Consider the following 19,502-nt stretch of genomic DNA (forward strand, 5'->3'; position numbering starts at 1 on the left):
GAGCGGGCAACGGGAAGCAGTGGTTTTGTTCACAGCTGCAGGGCACCAGGTTCCTGGTTTCTCAAAGGCTTTTCTATTGGAAAAGTTTGGGTGAGACGATTTCCTGGACTGCAGCTCTGAACCCAGACTGTGGAGTCTTTCAAAATATCGCAAAAAACAGCCCCGCCTAAGGCATCCTTAAGAGCAGCTCTGAACTAAGGAAATTCCAAAGCTCACTTTACAAACCAGGCAGAAGCAAGGCCCCCAAGCAGTGGGGGGAGGGAGATGGGGAAGGAAGGGGCGATGAGTAAGGGGAACAGTGGCGCAGCTGGGGTGGACGGAGAAAGTGGGGGAGCCAAGGATAGACCCCAGCGCTGGGATCCGGCAAGTCCTCCCTCTGGGTGGCCAGGGGGCCTCGTCGCTTCTCCCGATGCCTTCTGCCCTTCCCTGGGTCTCCGGAACCCAGCTTGTCCTCACCGCTTTCGCTGCGGGCAGCGCTGGCCACGCGGCGCCCAGCCGCTGGCGATTCTCAGTGGCCGAGCATCCCTGGCCTTGGAGCCCAGGCGCTGCGTTCCATTTGGGGCAGGGGCGGGAGAGCGCTGGGCGCAGCCGCTTGGCCCTCAGCGGTTTGGCGCGGCGCCCACCCGCTAGGTCCCGCCCCGGCGGCGACGCAGGGATAACCCGCGGCCGCGCCTGCGAGCTCGCACCCCTCTCCAGCGCCCAGTTCTCCCGCGCAGCGGCTCGAAGTGCGCCCCTCGCCCTCCTGCTCGCGCCCCGCTGCCATGGCCGCCTCCCCAGCGCGGCCCGCTGTCCTGGCCCTGACCGGGCTGGCGCTGCTCCTGCTCCTGTGCTGGGGCCCAGGTGAGCGGGGCAATGCCAGGCTGATTGATAGCGGCACCAAGGGTTAGCCCCGCGTGGGGCTTCCAGGGTGCCCGGAGAGAGCGATCAGTGATGGGGTGGCGGCGTAGGGACCCATCCTTAGCCTAGGCAGGGCCAAGGGGGTGGTAGGGGACCGGGTCCAGGGTTTTGCACTCGCACGAGTGCGAAGTTGTGCGCTTGTGCGGGTGGAGGGAGTACCTGGGTCAAGGGGAGGGTCTCAGATCTCCCGGGCAACCTTGGGAAAGGAGGGCCAGGCATCCGAAGGATGGGCAAGTTGTGTTTCGAGTCTTAACGTAAGGGGCAAAGGGGTTGTGGGAGTTTTACGCAGCTGGTAACCCAGAGGAGGCAAATAGCACCATCACGGCGATTCCCTTCCAGGCAGTCGCTTGGCAACAGAGTTCACCTGCGCTTCCCCGCTGGGTCAAGTTGCAATTTGCAAAGCTGGGCGCAGGCCTCACACCCCAGAGAGGGGAAAGGCTCTTAAAGGAGTAATGCTTACTTTTTTCTGCTTCGCGGAGCTCCCAGCGAATCGGTTGAAAACTCTGAAAATTCCCCGCTCGCTCTCTGTAAAACGTGCATTCACAGGCACACCCAAATGATGGGTACTCCGACATCTGACCGCTGGGCTCCACAGGCCCCACTGTAGGAACCATAATCTGAAACTGTGGTTTGTCCTGAGTTACCACCTTCAGTGGGTAGGAGGAGCCTTTATGGTTCACAAGTGGCCTTAGGTACACATGACTGCCTTTGAAGCTTACATCTTGGGGAAGCAGGCATTGTGACCTCAGAGTTACTGGTGTGTGAACTGACTTGCCCAAGAGCCTGAGACTGGCTCTGTCCCACTGCAAAGCAGCTGGGCACTGCCTAATGTAAAAGGTAGGCTCACTCGATTGCTCAGTTTCTGTATTTTGCTCTTTCAAAACAGGTATGGAAGCTAAACTCCAGGTTAGAAGAGGCAGGGGACATTCAGTAGGAGCCCCGGGGTTGCTAGAACAGCAGGAGAGGTAGTGGGGTTTGTCCAGGTGGGGGGAATTACTGTTCCACATTAGAATCACAGGCGAAGCTAGTCAGTCATTTCCAATTGTATGGTTTACCTGCCTCCCGCTCTTTGTTCTTGCCATTTTAAGAAGCACATCTGGGCCGGCCTTGGTGGCTCATACCTGTAATCCCAGCACTTTGGGAGGCTGAGGGGGTCAGATCACCTGAGGTCGGGAGTTCGAAACCAGCCTGAACAACATGGGGAAACCCCATCTCTCCTAAAAATACAAAATTAGCCGGACGTGGTGGCACATACCTGTAATCCCAGCTACTCGGGAGGCTGAGGCAGGAGAATCGCTTGAACCCGGGAGGTGGAGATTGCGGTGAGCTGAGGATCGCGCCATTGCACTCCAGCCTGGGTAACAAGAGCGAAACTCCGTCGCAAAATAAAATAAAAAAAAAATAAGAAGAAAAAAGCACATCGGAATAAGTCGAGTGAGCATTGGCTACAAGCCATTTATTTTCAGGACTTGTATTTTATTTAGTTTATGTAACTCAGTGATAGAAGTCAGTCAAAATATTACCGAGCTGGGATGGGATGTAAAAGTTTTTATATAATGAATTTTTTTTTTTTTTTTTTTTTTGAGATGGAGTTTTGTTCTTGTTGCCCAGGCTGGAGTGCAATGGCATGATCTCAGCTCACCGCAACCTCTGCCTCCTGGGTTCAAGCGATTCTCCTACCTCAGCCTCCCGAGTAGCTGGAATTACAGGCATGCGCCACCATGCCCAGCTAATTTTTGTTGTTGTTGTTGTTTGGTTTTTTGTTTCTATTTTTAGTAGAGACAAGGTTTCTCCATGTTGGTCAGGCTGGTCTCGAACTCCCGACCTCAGGTGATCCTCCAACCTTGGCCTCCCAAAGTGCTGGGATTACAAACGTGAACCACCATGCTCAGCCTACAATGAAAATCTTTATGTAATCCCAAAGGTGACTCTTTATACCACCTCCAAACTTTTTTTTTTTTTTTTTTTTTGAGACAGGGTCTCACTTTGTTGCCCAGGCAGGAATGCAGTGGTGTGATCATAGCTCACTGCAGCCTTGATCTCCCAGGCTCAAGCAATCTTCCCACCTCAGCCTCCCAAGTAGCTGGGACTACAGGTGTGTGACACCATGCCTGGTCTTTTTTTTTTTTTGCCTTTTTTTTTTTTGCTTTTAATTTTTAGTAGAGATGAGTCTCACTATGTAGCCCAGGTTGGTCTCGAACTCCTGGGCTCAAGTGATGCTTCTGCCTCGGCTTCCCAAAGTGCTAGGATTATAGGCTTGAACCATCACGCCTTTCCTCACTCACAAACATTTAATAAAGAAAATGACAGTGGCCCTTTCTTGATCAATTTGTTAATACTAAGCACTTTCAAACGAGCATTTTGCAGCTCTGAATTTGCTGGGAGAGCTAATACTAGGCAACTGGATTGGATAAATTCAGGAGTGCTTATTATTGCAGCCTAGAATGAACAGCTGATGATATTGGGTGAAAAATCCATAATACAGAAAAAAATCACAGCTGTTCTATTGTTCCTTATTCTTTTCCTCAAACAACTTTAGTGTAGTGTCCAATTATATGTACTGATATGGAGTTCGGTGTGTAGTACCTGGCACAGTAGCAACATTCATAATTCATAATTTGGGACTTATTTGTGCTTTTCAGTCTATAGCTAAGGTTTGGCAAGGCTCTCGTTTCTGGGGTAATAGTGATATACATTTGCTGCAAGAAATTGCAGCCTCATCGCAAATGCCTAAACCCAATGTCTATTTCAACATCAGACCACATTTCATTCATTAATTGTTAAGCACTTTTACAGAAGGCAAACAGATGGAGGGGCCATACTTAATTCTGTATGCACTACCCTGTGAGCTGTTAGAGATTTACAAATGTTAAGACATTAATGAATGCTATTATTAGTGCCAAGGATCGTATCTGTCTCCCTTGGCAAATATTTTCATAGATTTCTTCATTGAATATAAGCTTGGAAGAGAAGTAGAACATTTAACAGTAGTCCCACCCCCATCTAATTAGAAAATCCCCTCTACAGTAGCCTGGTCAAGTGCTCATCTTTGTTTATTTATGTTCAGATGCCTCCAGCAACTCTTAATCTCAAACCCCCCAGGGCCATTCGTCCCATCTTGGGTGGCTGTCTGTCAGGGTGTTAGAAACCTTCATGCTCTAACCTATGGCCCAGTGGCCCCTCAAAGCCATTGCTCTACTCCCACAAGTTTCCTTCCTTCCCTCCTTCCTTCCTTCCTTCCTTCCTTCCTTCCTTCCTTCCTTCCTTCCTTCCTTCCTTCCTCCCTCCCTCCCTTCCTCCCCCCCCTCCCTCCCTCCCTCCTTCCTTTCTTTCTCCTTTCTTTCTCTCTCTCTCTTTCTCTCTCTTTCCCTTCCTCCCTCCCTCCCTTCCTTCCTTCCTTCCTTTTCTTTCTCTCTCTCTCTCTCTCTCTCTCTTTCTTTCTTTCCTCTGAGATGGAGTCTTACTCTGTCACCCAGGATGGAGCGAAGTGATGCCTGGTTCATTGCAACTTCTGTCTCCCAGGTTCAAGCGATTCTCCTGCCTCAGCCTCCCGAGTAGCTGGGACTACAGGCATGCACCACCACACTCGGCTAATTTTTGGTATTTTTAGTAGAGACGGGGTTTCACCAAGTTGACCAGGCTGGTCTCAAACTCCCGACCTCAGGTGATGTGCCTGCCGTGGTCTCCCAAAATGCTGGGGTTACAGGTGCAAGCCACCACACTCAGCCCCACAAGTTTTATTTCTCTAGGTTAAACACCTAAATTCCTTTAATTTCTTCTCATATAACATGTGCTTGGGCCCTAGTCCTCTCTGGACACTTTCCTTTGACCACAACTCCAGTTTTTCTGCGACCTTCTTCAAGTGAGATGATGTGAACTGAACTAAATAGTAGAGGGGAAGTCTGCTCAGAGCTGTGATGGAACGGAGACAGGACAGCTACTTTCTTTTTTTAAGTATCCTTTATTGAACAGCCTAAGATTGCAATGGCTTTTTAAACAACTACATCACTGTAGACCGACCTGAGCACAGACAGCAAAAACCAATGCAGCTCTCCCACAGGCTGCTGTGCACTACGCTGATATCTTAACTCGTCACCCAGCAGACTCCCAGCTCTCATAGGGAAGGTGCGAGGGAAATCACCACCTCTCTTCCCTGGCCCTTCAGTGTGGTCCCTAGAGATCTTATGAAGCCATTTCCATGCCATTAAACCTCGAAAAATTGGGTGGCCATGTAATTTATCATCCAAGCTGAAACACTTTTGAGAGCAAAAGGAGGCACTATCATTAATTTACAAGGACAAGAGGTATATACCAGGGCTGTCCCTGGACAGCCAGAAAGTGTGGCCACCCTACCCATGAATTACGACGGAGGCACTTAGCAGGAAATAGACTTAATAAGTTCTAGCAGGTTCTCTGTCCCATCCCAGAGGGCAGGCCAGCAGGCTCCCTGGATGGCCCAATGACTCTGAAGGCAGCTAGGTAGCACTTTAATTCAAATGCTGCAGGAGGTTAGTAGGTTAGGTGGCTGCTTAAGGACCATGGGTGTGCTAAGTGATTTGGGCTGAGAGGCATTCGAATTCAAAATTTGTAAACACTGGGTATGCTAATAAAATGCATCCTCAGGTAGGGCAGCCAGCTTGTAACTCTTGACTATGGATATATTTTTCTCCCCAACTCCATAGTAAATTCTTTATGCAGAGGTTCTCTTTTAAAACATTTATTTTTTCCCCCAGCTTTCTTGATCAATTTATTTATTGATTCACAAACAAAGCAGGGCTTCTTAATTTTATTTGAGTCACAGATATTTTTGAGAGTCTGGCAAAAGCTATGGTTCCTATTCCCAGAAAATTTGCCTTTGCAGATGCAAACACAATTTTACATGCCTTTCCAGACCCCCTGGAGCCTGTCCATGGAAGGAGAGGCTAAGAACCCTGCTGAGAAAGTGGTCACCATTACCTCCATCCTGGGGCCTGACTCCAGTTCTTTACACCCGAAGATGCGCTACTCACTACTTACGATGTCAGCATGTCTGCATGCAACAGTTAAGGGTCAGAGGCTTCTATAGGTCCGCAAGCCAGTGCGCTGGGTGGAAGCGTGTGTTCTATCAGGCCAGACAAGATATTTTCTATTAAAAATTATTGAGCTGATCAGAAACACTTTTAAAAGTGAATACAAGTATCAGCAAGTGGTACAAATCATGCCTGATTTTAGGATGATCTGGGCAAGATACGAAACCCGGCTGCACTTTTAGAGAGCGAAGGCAGGTTCCCCAGCATGTGGGAGCCTGACTCCCATTTCTGCCTGCCTCTGTCCTCACACGGGCGACCTCTCTGGATTCTGTCTTCTTCTTATAAAAACACCAGTCACTGGATCTCTATCCCTCTAAATCCCATACGATAACATCTTGAGACCCTCTCAGTGATGGGTCAGGCTGGGAAAAAAAAAAAAAAGAAAAGAAAAAAAATGTTTTAAATGAAAAATCTTGAGATCCTTAACGGATTATATCTGAAAAGACCCCATTTCCAAATAAGCTCACATTCAGGGGTTTCTGGTGGATCGGAGTTTCAGGAGGACACTATTCAACGTATTACACCATGAAGCTAAAGTCTGCAGGAAGATAAGCATGACAGATGGCTGCCCCTCATAGTAAGACACAGGGCTAAAAGAACCGCGTCACTCTGACTAGCACAAATCGTAATGCCCTTGGTCTGCTGTGGTCATTATCACCAGTATTAGCCATGGGCAGCCTGAATTGTTTGTCCTGCAGGACAGGGAATACAACAAGCATTAAATACTGTGATGTTACCAACTTGTCAAATCAAGCCAGGGGCCCGCAGTTCTTTTTTCCCACTCTGATTTCTGCCTTTGATAAATTGAAGGGAGCAGTGTCACTCTGATATGGATTTCAATTTTCATTCCTTTAGGTGGCATAAGTGGAAATAAACTCAAGCTGATGCTTCAAAAACGAGAAGGTAAATATACCCCAAATGGATAAGGGATGCATTCTTAACTGGATGGAAATGAAGTGGCAATATGGAATGTGCTCACTGGAGTCTTGTATTTGGAAAATCAAAAGTGTTTACTCCTTAAAAGGTTAGCATATATGAAGGGCTTATTCTGTGGGTATGTGCTATGGTATTTTATTAGATAAATATTGCCAGTAAATGTCTGAAGGTTATTTTTCTGAAACCTGTCAGTGTGGACTCGAAAAGAAACAGTGGTACAGTTAATTGCATGCTATTTATTTTAGGACCATGAAGCACTTCAGAGATTATCTTTGGAGCACATAATCCTCAGCTGGTGGGGCAGGCGTGGAACAGCACTGTTGCAGTAGTCCATGTCTCCCATGAGCTCATGGGGAAGGGTTTCAAACAAGAAAGCGTTTCTTGTTATTAGCCTCTGTTTTGAAAAATGCATCTAAGATAAATGTGACGGTGGCAAAATGTCATAGAAATTGAACAGTCTGGGGGTCACAACACACAGGTTCTGGACCTGCTGTAATCACATCAGGTGAATCAATTGTGGGGTCTTGTGAATGTCATTTTCCCTCTCCCAACTTTCATCTCTATCTGCAAAATTAAGAATCCCTTAGAAGTGAAAAAGTGTCACCACACTTCTGATGTGACCATTTAGTCACATATTCTTACCCTCCTAGTTTACGGGGGATTCTAGCAGGCTGAACTTCCTCCTTGAAGTGGGGTCCTCAGTCGTTCTTCCCACACCCCCTAGTCGCTGCTCAGGGACCCTCCCACAGGTGGCTGGAGAACAGGCAGCCACTCTTGCAGGCAAGGAGTTCCTCGGGGGCGTTCCCAGCATCTTTCCCTGGGTTTCCAGCCACCCATGAAGCCCTGGCCCACCCCCAGTCTCTGAGGCAGCTCAGAGTGTCCCCTCCCTGTGCTGTGTGGTGGTGAGAGCCTCACCTCACCGATGCCCAGGGATGAACAACGCCCTCACAGAACCAGCTTGTTATAGGTGAGCAAGTTGCTGAGGCAGTCACAACTCCTAGGTGTGCATCCCGCAGCCTTGTCTCGGTTCAAACCAAGAAACACATATTGAGCACCTACTGTATACAAAACAGTGTAACAGTCCCTGAAGGGACTGCAAACAAACAAAAATCCCTGCTGATATTTATCCATATGACCAACAAACGCATCAACCCTGCATTTGCATGATCCTGTGCATTTTTCCTAACGTCTTTGAGAGGGACTGTCCATCCACTTTTATAGATAAGGGGACAGGGGCTGAGAACGTGACAGCAGGGGCAGAATGCCTAATGGCACAGTGGCTTCCTCGAGCACAACCTGCAGAAGTGGTTCCGTTTCAGCAATTGAGACTGTGATGGAAAGATGTTAGGAGCAGCAACAGTGTGAGGGTGCGGGTCAGTATCCTGCATCAATGGTCAGACTGTGAGGCGCAGAGAGGCATTGGCTTAAGGGAATTCTGTGTCTCGGCAGCCTGGTGTGAGAATCAGCTCTCCTGTTGGGCAGGGTCTGGTCCCTGCTCACTCGGGGCTCGTCATTCCAGTTCCTTTCTCTTACATAATCTCCTCAGCCAAGCACAACCCTCTTGTGTTTGCAAATGCAATGGACATGCCCGTATACCTGTGTGGCACTAGACATCCAGTCTGTTTCTTGAATGATGAGCTGAATTTCATTTCTACCCTGAGGACACAGAGGTTGAAGTTTAGTCCATGCCTCTTTATATGGCTGTACCAAATAGAACTTACCAACAGGAAGCATGGTGATGGATGCTGTGAGGCTGTGTCACATTGCCACATGCAAGTAAGAATGAAGTTGAGAGTTAAAATCTTCCTATGCATGGTGGTGGGGATGGAATGTATAATAGGGATTCACCGCCAGTGAGGAAAGAAATCATTCTTTGTGCTTTGGGGATGGGGAATTGATGATTTCAGCACCTGTTCCAACTAAGACGAAAGTGGCCGTTGATGAGAACAAAGCCAAAGAATTCCTCGGCAGCCTGAAGCGCCAGAAGCGGCAGCTGTGGGACCGGACCCGGCCCGAGGTGCAGCAGTGGTACCAGCAGTTTCTCTACATGGGCTTTGACGAAGCGGTGGGTGTTGCCTCTGGCTGCAGGCCTGGCTTCCACAGGGCAGGGTGGCAGGGAGGAGGCGTGGCTCGGGGAAATAGGAAGCAGAAAATTCAGCTTTGCTGTTCGTTCCTAAAGTAAGGGCCCCATCATATGCCAAGAGTTATAGGGCACTGGATCACGTTACCTATGGTGTAAGGTCAATGGCTGGAAGTTTCCACCAGGGCACATTCAGGAGGCAGAACCCAGGGCAGTCATGAACCAAAACAGCGGGGACCTAGATTCATCGAGAATCTGACTTTCTGGGCAACCCTTTTAACTTGGCTGAACAGTTTTGCCAGGGTATCCTTAAAATAACTCACAATCCCCCAAAATCTTTTCACTTTTACCTTGAAGACTGTCAGAAACAACAGGGATGCCAGGATCTATGATGATAATGACAAGAGATGAAAAAGAACCTGTAAAGAAAGGATGGGTCTTTGTAGAGGTTTTGGGGAAAATTTGTCAATGCACTTACAGGAAAAGATGTTTTACAGTTCATGCGCCTAGATGGCACTGGTGGACACATTCATTGAATGAAAGACAAAAGGTTTATAATCTTAGGCTCCCAGCTGGGGTGCACGTGCCGGTGAGACGGCAGCCCATGGAAGTCATAGATGTGGCCACATGGATGTCCGTCCACGGTGACTGACCTCAGGTGATCCACCCATCTCGGTCTCCCAAAGTGCTGGGATTACAGGCGTGAGCCACCGCGCCCGTACCTTCATGTTAAACTCCCAATGCTCATTTTAATGATGGTCATCAAAGAAATGCAAATTATTGAAAGAGGAGATAGCATTTTTGTCTATCAAACAAGTAAACATGTAATTTTAGTTTTCAATGAGAACACCAGATGCTGCTGAAGATTCCAGAAAACTGTTGCTCTTACATGTGACTCACAGGAATGCGCGATTTGACAATACTCAAGAGATACTTAAACGCGATTCCACCCTTGCCCCAGGAACCTCACTGGGAAGAATGTGGTCTAAGTAAAGGGCAAACTGCACAGAGATGTAAATAACAGCACCTGCCTTTTGGGTTGTTGTGAATGTGAAGTAAGTTCATACCTCTAAGTACTTAGAATCATGCTCGGCTCAGTTTGGCTATACGTGTTTAGCTATTTGCACAGAAAAAGAAAAAAAGGCAAAAAGACACTTGGGAAACAAGTAATATGTCCAATGGTTGGAAATGTGAAGGACATTATGGTATAGCCACATGATTTCATTTTATGTAGCCATTAAAAATGATCTAAGGGGTTTAGTTTTTTCTTCACCTACTGCAGTATTGTGTATACACCGTCTAAATGAATCACGTGCGCATTGTGAAAAACACTTCCAACTGCCCAGTTGGAGGTCCTGCCCATGAAAAGCCCATCTGCTCCCGGGTGGGGCTGCACAGGCCATGAGTCCTCCCTCTACGTCTCACACAGGGAGGTATGAACTTATTTCACATTCACACATGGCGGTGGGCAGAGGTTGCAGTGAACCGAGATCGCGCCACTTCACTCCAGCCTAGGTGAAAGAGTGAAACTCCCTCTTAAAAAAAATAAATACATAAATAAAATAAAATGAGAAAATCCAAGAAGCAAGATTGTTTCACCGTGGCCAAGAATGTTGTATTACGGGAGAAGCAAAATTAGAGATGGAGCCAAAGAAGTCGGTGTCCTCCTTCCCAAGGCAGAGGCTGAGGTGGGCTCAGATGGTTCAGACCCCAGGTATAGAGAATGGCAGTGAGAAACTGGAATCATGCTCTTTAGCCTAACACTAGCTGGCCCACTACCCACCGAGAGTGGATGACCACTGAGACCCAGAGACCACAGTCATGGGCTAGATTGGGGATTCCAGCCTCACAAAGTTCTCAAATATTAATGAATGTTCATTGGCAGTCTTGTTAAAATAAAAACAAGTTGCTGAGACCCAAACATCAGAAAGTTCCATGCAGGAGGCATGGAGTAGCTGGTGCCTGAGAACCTGCATTTGTGATTTGGATGCAGGGGTGCATGGGCCATGCTTGGAGAAAAACTGGCCCTGTACCCCAATAGCATGACCCGTTCACCCGCCCATCTGTCATCTCCCTGCCTTTTTGCTCTCACACTAAATCTCTTGCCACATCCTGAGCATCAACACACGAGTCCTAGTCTAAATTAATCTTGCACCTTCACCACCACCAAAGAAAAATTAGTATCTTCCTCTTAAAAAAAAATGTATTAATAGCCAAGATCAGTTGCCCTGAGCATCATTCTACACTTCTTACTCAGCTTTAGCTTCTCTATCCCTTTTATTATCTGTAACTGTCTCTTCTCGTATCTGTCACTCAGGAACAGTAGGCTTCTTGAAGGCAGAGACTGTTTCTGGCAGCCTTCCAGTGTCCAGCACAGGCCATGACACACAGTGCCCATCTCAAAGCGTTTGCAGAATAAATAAGTGCATCTGTGTACATTCTAACCAACACCACAGGTATAAGAGTCACCATCAAATGTACCCCCAGTTCTCTGCCCTAGCACTATAATAGGCCAGTGCAGTGGTTGATCTAACTCAGGCAACATTCATTAAGCATCTACTACATGCAATATAAAGGGCCAGGCACAGGAATGGGGTAGGAAGGTAAGACAGTGTTTGCCGCAGTAAGATGTGGCCTAAGGGTCAGTCCAAGTTGTTACTGCATCTGGGCAACTGTCCATTTGATTTACAGAGACAGAAAAACATTTAAGTCTGGAGTATATTTAACATATATTTTACAAAAGTTTGCAAAGGTATGGGCCTGCACTCCTTTGGGAAAAGATAGCTTTTATCAGAATGAATACTCCTGACTGTATTGGCCTCTGAGCACAAGAATACGATAACAGGGAGTTACTAAGGGTTGTTAATCACTGAAGAAAAACCACCATGGAGAAAGCCCATAGGTAAGATTAGGTCTTAGGGGACTGTGTGCCCTTAAATCCGTTCTCTATCATTCTCTCTCTTTTCCTCCAGAAATTTGAAGATGACATCACCTATTGGCTTAACAGAGATCAAAATGGACATGAGTACTATGGCGATTACTACCAACGTCACTATGATGAAGACTCTGCAATTGGTGCCCGGAGCCCCTACAGCTTTAGGCACGGAGCCAGCGTCAACTACGACGACTACTAACCATGAGTTGCCACACGCTGTACAAGAAGCAAATAGCGGTTCTCTTCATGTATCTCCTAATGCCTTACACTACTTGGTTTCTGATTTGTTCTATTTCAGCAGATCTTTTCTACCTACTTTGTGTGATCAAAAAAGAAGAGTTAAAACAACACATGTAAATGCCTTTTGATATTTCATGGGAATGCCTAACAATGCATCTCATTTAAAAATAGAAATAAAGCATTTTGTTAAAAAGAAAAGTCTCAGAAGTCATTTGGGTGCAAATTAAGCTGGTGACATTTCTCGTTCCCTTGATATTTTGAAGGTGCATCTGTGAGGCACCTCTCCGTTATCACCCTGAGATTCCTTACCGCCACCCAGGCAGACCACGGGACTGAGCAAAAGGTCTTCAGTTTGTTAAAACACAGTCTACATGAAATGCAAGACATACAATTAGCAAGAAAAGCTAGTTAAAAATGATCTGTGGTTACAGAACGTGGAGGATTCCAACCATTTGACAGAGAACCTTTCTGGTTCGGAGCTAGAGCTGGACCTGTTTAATATTACCATCCAGGAAATGAAGGGCAATAGAAAAAAACCTGAAAATTGGTTGATTTCAGAGCCACAGTTATCTAAAAAATAAAACTTTGTTCCATGAATTTAAGACATATTTAAGAATATTCTTTGCATTGTAAACAACCTGAGTGGATGAAAGAAAAGGTAGTATCTGCGTGAGGAGAGGGAGGATAAGAAGACGGGGAAGTGAGTGTGGAATCGGAGCCTTTGCTGATAGGATGGGGTCTGGTTCCAGACTATGCAGAACTGCAGGCGGTGAGGTGGGGGAGGAGATTAACAGCATGAGGTGGGCAACTCAGAATGAGTCTTAGACTTTTGTGTGGCACAGACTCCTCTGACAGTCTGATGAAAGCTTTTTACTCTTTTCCTCAGAAAAATTACATGCAATTTTGCAGATAGCCTCTGAAAATAACCCTGGGCCCAGTAGGAGGCACTGGATTCAGAGCAGTGGTGTTTACGGACAATCATAAACAAAGCCCATTCTTTTCTTCCTTGGGGAGCCATGCAAATTAAAACTGTAGTAAAATACACATAAAAGTTACCCTTTTAAGCATTTTCGGGTGTACAATTCAGTGGTTAAGTATATTCACATCGTTGTGCAACCATCACCACCATCCATTCATCTCTGGAACTTTTTCATTTTTCCAAACTGATACTGTATCCTTTAAACACTAACTCCCCATTCCTACCCCCAACACCCTGGCAACCCCCATTCTACTTTCTGTCTCTGAATGTCCACTCTAGGTACTTCATATAAGTAGTGTAATACGTATTTGTCTTTTTGTGTCTGACTTATTTCACTTAGCGTAATGACCTCAAGTTTCATCCATGTTGCAGCATGTGTCAGAATTTCCTTCCTTTTTAAGGAAGAATAATATTCCATTGTATGGATAGACCACTTTCGCTTATCCATTCAACCATCAATAGATACTTGGACTGCTTCTGTCTCTTGGCTGTTGTGAATAATGCTGCTATGAACGCGAGTGTGCAAGTATCTTTTTGTGTCCCTGCTTTCAAATTATCTTTGGAATTGCTGGATCACATATTCATTCTGTTTACTTTTTTGAGGAACCAGGCCAGGCACAGTAGCTCACGCCTGTAATCCCAGCAATTTGGGAGACTGAAGTGGACTAAAATACAAAAATTAGCTGGGCATGGTGGCGGGCGCCTGTAATCCCAGCTACTAGGGAGGCTGAGGCAGGAGAATCGCTTGAACCCAGGAGGCAGAGGTTGCAGTGAGCCGAGATTGCACCACTGCACTCCAGCCTGGGCAACAGAGCGAGACTCCGTCTCAAAAAAAAAAAAGAAAAAAAAAGAAAAAAAAATTGAGGAACCCTCTATGCTGTTTTCTAAAGCAGTGGAGCATTTTACATTCCCACCCTTAACATTTTGTTTCTTTTCTTTGACTATACTGAGGTGCCGAGCTGGCTCAAATCCCAACGCAATCTTAAAGAGGAGTAAAGGGGGTGATGGAGGACATCTTTGCTTCATTCCTTATCTTAAAGGGACTGCTTTCTATGTTCCTCCTTAACTATACTTGCTAGATTTTTTTTTTTTTTGTAGATGTCCTTTTTCAAGTTAAAAAAAAATGTCCTTCTAAAAATATGCTAAGGCCTTTTTAATGTCATACATTATATGGATGTTTAATTCTATTTTTTTCTTTATTAAGTTACTTTTAAATCTGTTACTACGGTGAATTTTATTAATAACAATTCTAATAGTAGTCAACTTGCTGGAATAAACCCAACTTGATCATGATGTATCACTTTTATTATTCATTGCTGGATCTGGTTTGGTAATATCTGTTCAGAATTTTTACATGCATGTTCATAAAGTGAGATTGAATTGGCCTGTAGTTCTCTTTCTGCTTGTGTTCTTGCAGTTTGGGTATCAAAGTTATATTGGCCTCATAAAATGAATTGAGAGTGTTTTGTTTTCTTCTCTCTGTGTAGGAATGGTGAGAATGAAAATGTTGTTTCTTGAATATTTAGTAGCATTCAGATTGAGCCATTTTGACTTGGTTTCTTTATGAGAAAAATTTTGACTGTTGGTTGTATTTCTTTTACAGGTAAAGGATGATTCTGATTTTGTGTTTCTCTTTGAGTTGGTTTTGCTAAGTTCTGTCTTTCTAGGAAGTCATCCACTATATTAAAGTTCTAAAGTGTGTTGACAGCAGTTCTTATTCCCTCTTGTATTTCTCTGTAGCATCTGCAGTTATGTTCTTGTTTTCCATTTGTGTTTTTAAAAAAAATGAACCATGCTTTTTCCAATACATAGTTTTTGTGTTTTATCTTGTTAATCTCTTTTGTGTGTTTATTTCATTAATTTCTGTCCTTTTAATTTCCTTCCTTCTACTTCTGTGGGTCTTTGATTCAATTCGATCTTAGCTCCATTTTGAGCCTTCTCATTTTGGTTTTTAAGGCAAGCACTTAATGCTGTACGTTTCCTTCCAAGTATTGTATCCCATGTGTCTGATGTAAAAAACTAGATGGTGAAATTTTTAATTTCAATTATGATTTCTCCTTTGACCCATATATTGTTGTGTTATTAAATTTCCAAGTGAGTGAACTTTTCTAATTATGTTACATGCTTTGTTTTCCAACTTAATTGCATTGCAGTAAGAAAAGTGGTCGGGCGGATTTCAGTCCTTTGAAGTGTATTGGTTGAGCCTTATGTTTGGGGTGTGTCAATCCCAGCAACTGTTCCATGTGTGCTTGAAAGAAGTGTGTCTTTTCCAAATGTCAGATGCCATAAACGCCCATTAATTCAAGCTCCGTAGTTTTACTGTTCGCATCTTCCACTTTCTGATTTTGTCTGTTTCATCTACTAATAACTGAGAAATATGTTAAAATCTACTATGATGATAGATTTAAAATTTCTCCTTTTAATTCTGTCAGTCTGGCCTTGTATATCATGAGGCTATGCATAATTCATATACATATATACATAAATTTAGAATCAGTACCTTTTCCCAGTAAATGGAATTATCATTATGTAGGAAATTTCCTTATTTTGAGTAATACTTGTTGCTTGAATTCTCCTTTGATATTAATATGACTATACTTGCCTGCTTTGGGTATTTTCCTGGTCTATCTTTTCCACTGTTTGACTTTTAATCTTTCTGTGCTTTAGGTGTTTCTGTTGTCATAAGCACATAGCTGAATTTTGTTTTGTTTCTAAACTATAACAAAACCTTAACTGGAGACTTTAGTCCACTTATGCTTACTGTGATTAGTGATTTGGTTTTATTGACAAATCACATTTTGAACATTTGATCTGCTCCATTTTACTTGCTCCTTTCCCCTCTCTTCCTTCATTTGGACTCTTCTCTATTTCCACTGAAGGTATACACTGATCTCGTCTATTGGTGTTTGCCTTATTTCATACATATTAATAAGTTAAAGGGACTCAATAGCCATAGTGTTCTCCTGGACAATACATGGGCCTTGCATTCCCCCTTCCAACTTACATGTGACTGCAACTTGGCATTTTAAATCTAGTCTGCTTTATTTTCCCTGCAAATTATCTTTGTTTCATCATCAGTGGTTTGTTTAGATTGTCACATAATTATCTTAGCTCACTGTCTCTCCTTAAAACTCAGCCCATGCATCTGAGATCATTTTCCTTCGGTTTGAATCATATCCTTCAGAATCCATTTAGTGAGGGTCATTTGGTGGTAAACTCTCACATTTGCTTGGCACTTTCCCATGTTTTACTTGGCATAAAATTCTTGGTTATTTAATCAATACTTTGAATTTATTTTACTGTCTCTGGTTTCCATTGCTGATGTTAAGAATTTCATTACTCATCTAATAGCCATTCCTCTGTAGGAGATACTGTCCTCTTCCATTGTTTTGACACCGACTTGTCTTGTTATCTATATCCACATCTATGTCCATAAATATTAATGTTTGAAGTTTGTTGGGCTTAATCTGAGGATTGGTGTCTTTCGAACAATTTGGAAAATTCTCCTCCATTTTCTTCTTTGAATAGCATCTCTCCCTCATTCTATTAGATCTTTCTGGAATGTTGTATTCACGTATGTAAATTTCAATTATATTTTTCCTTTCTTATTCAAATATGCTTGGGCTATATTTCTTGTTCCCTGTTCAGACTTTCAAGTTTCTCATTTCTTTAAATGTATAAAACACTCTTATATTTTTGTCATTTCCAGTATCAGAGGTCGTTGTGAATCTTTTTGCCTACCATCTATGGTTTCTCACTCATAGTGACTGTCTCCTTGATTTTATGTAATTTCTTTTTGTTTTTGAGACGGAGTCTTGCTCTGTGGCCCAGGCTGGAGTGCAGTGGCGTGATCTCCACTCACTGCAAGCTCCGCCTCCCGGGTTTATGCCATTCTCCTGCCTCAGCCTCCCGAGTAGCTGGGACTACAGGCGCCCGCCACTGCGCCCAGCTAATTTTTGTATTTTTAGTAGACACAGGGTTTCACCGTGTTAGCCAGGGTGGTCTCGATGTCCTGACCTTGTGATCTGCCCTCCTCGGCCTCCCAAAGTGCTGGGATTACAGGCGTGAGGCACCACGCCTGGCGATTTTATGTAATTTCTAACCATGACCTGCTCATTCTTTTTGGAATGTTGTTTTTAAGAAACACTTGAAAGCTAAGTTAAGTTTAATTTCTCCAGACAGCACCAGCATTTTCTTTTGCTAGTGGCTTGGGGTGCAATGCAGTCTACCAAACTGGGACCACCTTAAATTCTGTGCCTGTGGATTTACAGACCAAACAGGGACACCTTGTACTTACTGTTCTCAGTCCACTCCCACCAAACTGAAATTTGAAAGAAAGCATCCTCACTGCCCACTTCTGTGTGATGGATTTATTTCTCATTGGCCCGTGCACAAAGGTAGAGCCTTTTGGGAGCTCAGTTTGATGCAGGGTAATCTGGCCTAAACTTTATCTTCTGTCCTGAGCCCTTGGCAGCTCTCAAAGATTCTCAAGCTCTACATGATTCTGCAGATATTTTCAAGCAAAAGCTCGTTTTCCCTTCCTTTTGGGACTCTGCAGATTCTTTATCTATCATCCAAGGAAAGTGTATATAAAATAATATCCAGCATTTCACTTGCTCCCATTCAGGGGTTTATTTACATTAACCTGTCATACTGCTGGAGACGGAACTCCTATTTGGTCATTTATTTCAAACCAAACATTCTTTACCTTTTTTGTCTCTGGAAATCTTTAAGAATAACAATTGTAAATGCATAAAACCAAGTACATAGGATTACAAAGGAAATCAATTATATTGAAAAAGTTTCCAACCTTTTAAAAGACAAATTTATGAGACAGTAATAAATGTGTTTCTTCATGCTGTAAGTAACAAGACTTACTGGTAGGTGTACAGCTATGGTAATTTCAAAGTAGTGGAAGTAAATGACATTTTGAGACAATTGTAACAACTATAATGTGATGATATATCTGATTTCTATACGTGGCAGAATCCCGGCTAAGAGCTATTTCCATCACAGTTTATTGCCTACATTTGTAATTGAAGAAAAGGCTAAATTTGAGTTAGGGGTTAGTAGAAACAAATAGGTTCATTTTTTCCCCATTCAAGTTCATGAGACCCCTTATTTAAAGGGATATCCACTCCAGTTCCTGTAATATATCCAGAGAGAAAGTTTCCAGTTATTCTTAGGATAGAGATGAAATCCCCTGATGTGTTTTATGAGACCTGGCCCCCTCCCTACCTGCTAATATTCCTGTTTTCAATCCCCCTTGCTCTGCACTTCAGCCAACCCTGCTAGACTCTGAACCCCAGGAAAAGTTCACACCTGTTTTTGCTCACTATAAAACCCTCAGAGCCTAGTACAGAGCCCATCAGAGTAAGTGAGCTTTAATACGTGTCGAATGGATCCCAACCACACCAAGGAAGGGAAAAATGGATCTAGTCTCATTTTTACATATGAAGAAGATGATGGCCAGAGAGGTTGAATGACGAACAGCTCCTGGGATACAAGGTGAGTTAGGAACAGAGGAGGGGTTATGACTCAGATGTGGAGGTCTTTCCTATACCACATTATTCCTCTCCCTTGTCCCCACCACCCATTAGCTTATTTATGTCCCACCACAGCAGGGTCTCACCTACTCCCTCCCAAGTATGCCTCTTGGGCCTGGAGTTTCTTGAACCTATACCTGGCTTGGCAACAGCAAACTAACATTTTCTCCCACTCAACCACTGCCCTTGCAGCTAGCTACCTGTGAACAGCAGTGTGCTGTGACTACAGATGAGATTTCAATCCTGTCAGGTGTGAAGCTTGTTTATTATTATTATTTTTATTTTTATTTTATTTTTGAGACAGGGTCTCACTCTGTCACACAGGCTGAAGTGCAGTGGTGTGATCATGGTTCACTGCAGGCTCGAACTCCTGGGCTCAAGCTATCCTTCCACCTCAGTCTCCTGAGCAGCTGAGACTACAGGGGTATGCCACCATGTCCAGATAATTAATTTTTTTGAAAAGACAGGATCTCGCTATGTTGACCAGGCTGGTCTTGAACTCCTGGTCTCAAGCAATCCTCGTGCCTCAACCTCCAAAGTACTGGGATCACAGGTGTGAGCCACAGTGCCCAGCAGTTTAAGTTGGCCAGAGACCCTTGGCCATGAGCTTTGCAAATCATATCCCCTGCTCCCCTAAGGGCCCGTTTTTAACAAGCAGCACTGTCTTCTTCTGTGGATCAGAATTACTCGCCAGGATTTCATAAACCAGAGACATTTTATATAAAGCTGATTCTTCCACAGAGGACAAGAACCCCTACTGTAATATACAGACCAAGAGCTACAGATTAAAGACAGAAAGATGGTGTGTGAACAGGCGTTG

At 44.3% G+C, this 19,502-nt stretch overlaps 2 protein-coding genes across 27 annotated transcripts in view; one reads left to right on the plus strand and one right to left on the minus strand.

Moving 5' to 3' along the window:
• ECRG4 (ECRG4 augurin precursor) overlaps positions 1 to 12,355 on the plus strand; it is a 43,338-nt gene extending 30,983 nt beyond the window's left edge. For 4 of the 5 annotated variants that reach the window (XM_077958586.1, XM_077958585.1, XM_077958587.1 and 1 more), the window contains 3 exons: positions 6,822 to 6,869; positions 8,810 to 8,967; positions 11,955 to 12,355. In XM_077958586.1, the coding sequence (XP_077814712.1) occupies positions 6,822 to 6,869; positions 8,810 to 8,967; positions 11,955 to 12,116 (368 nt within the window). In that variant the 3' untranslated portion in view covers positions 12,117 to 12,355. 5 annotated transcript variants of the gene reach the window in all.
• Positions 7,119 to 19,502, minus strand: part of UXS1 (UDP-glucuronate decarboxylase 1) — a 115,277-nt gene continuing 102,893 nt past the window's right edge. For 4 of the 22 annotated variants that reach the window (XR_013403133.1, XR_013403127.1, XM_077960235.1 and 1 more), the window contains 2 exons: positions 9,333 to 9,401; positions 7,119 to 9,220 (listed from right to left, as the gene is read on the minus strand). Coding sequence is in view for 4 of the 22 variants with exons in the window: in XM_077960235.1 (XP_077816361.1) it covers positions 9,369 to 9,401 (33 nt within the window). In the remaining 18 variants the exon portion in view is untranslated. Of the gene's footprint in view, positions 9,402 to 19,502 lie in introns of all 22 variants that reach the window. The other 18 variants (XM_077960239.1, XM_077960236.1, XM_015113060.3 and 15 more) reach the window with 10 other exon arrangements.

Source organism: Macaca mulatta, chromosome 13 (assembly GCF_049350105.2).
Source record: "Macaca mulatta isolate MMU2019108-1 chromosome 13, T2T-MMU8v2.0, whole genome shotgun sequence".
Classification (NCBI taxonomy): Eukaryota; Metazoa; Chordata; class Mammalia; order Primates; family Cercopithecidae; genus Macaca; species Macaca mulatta.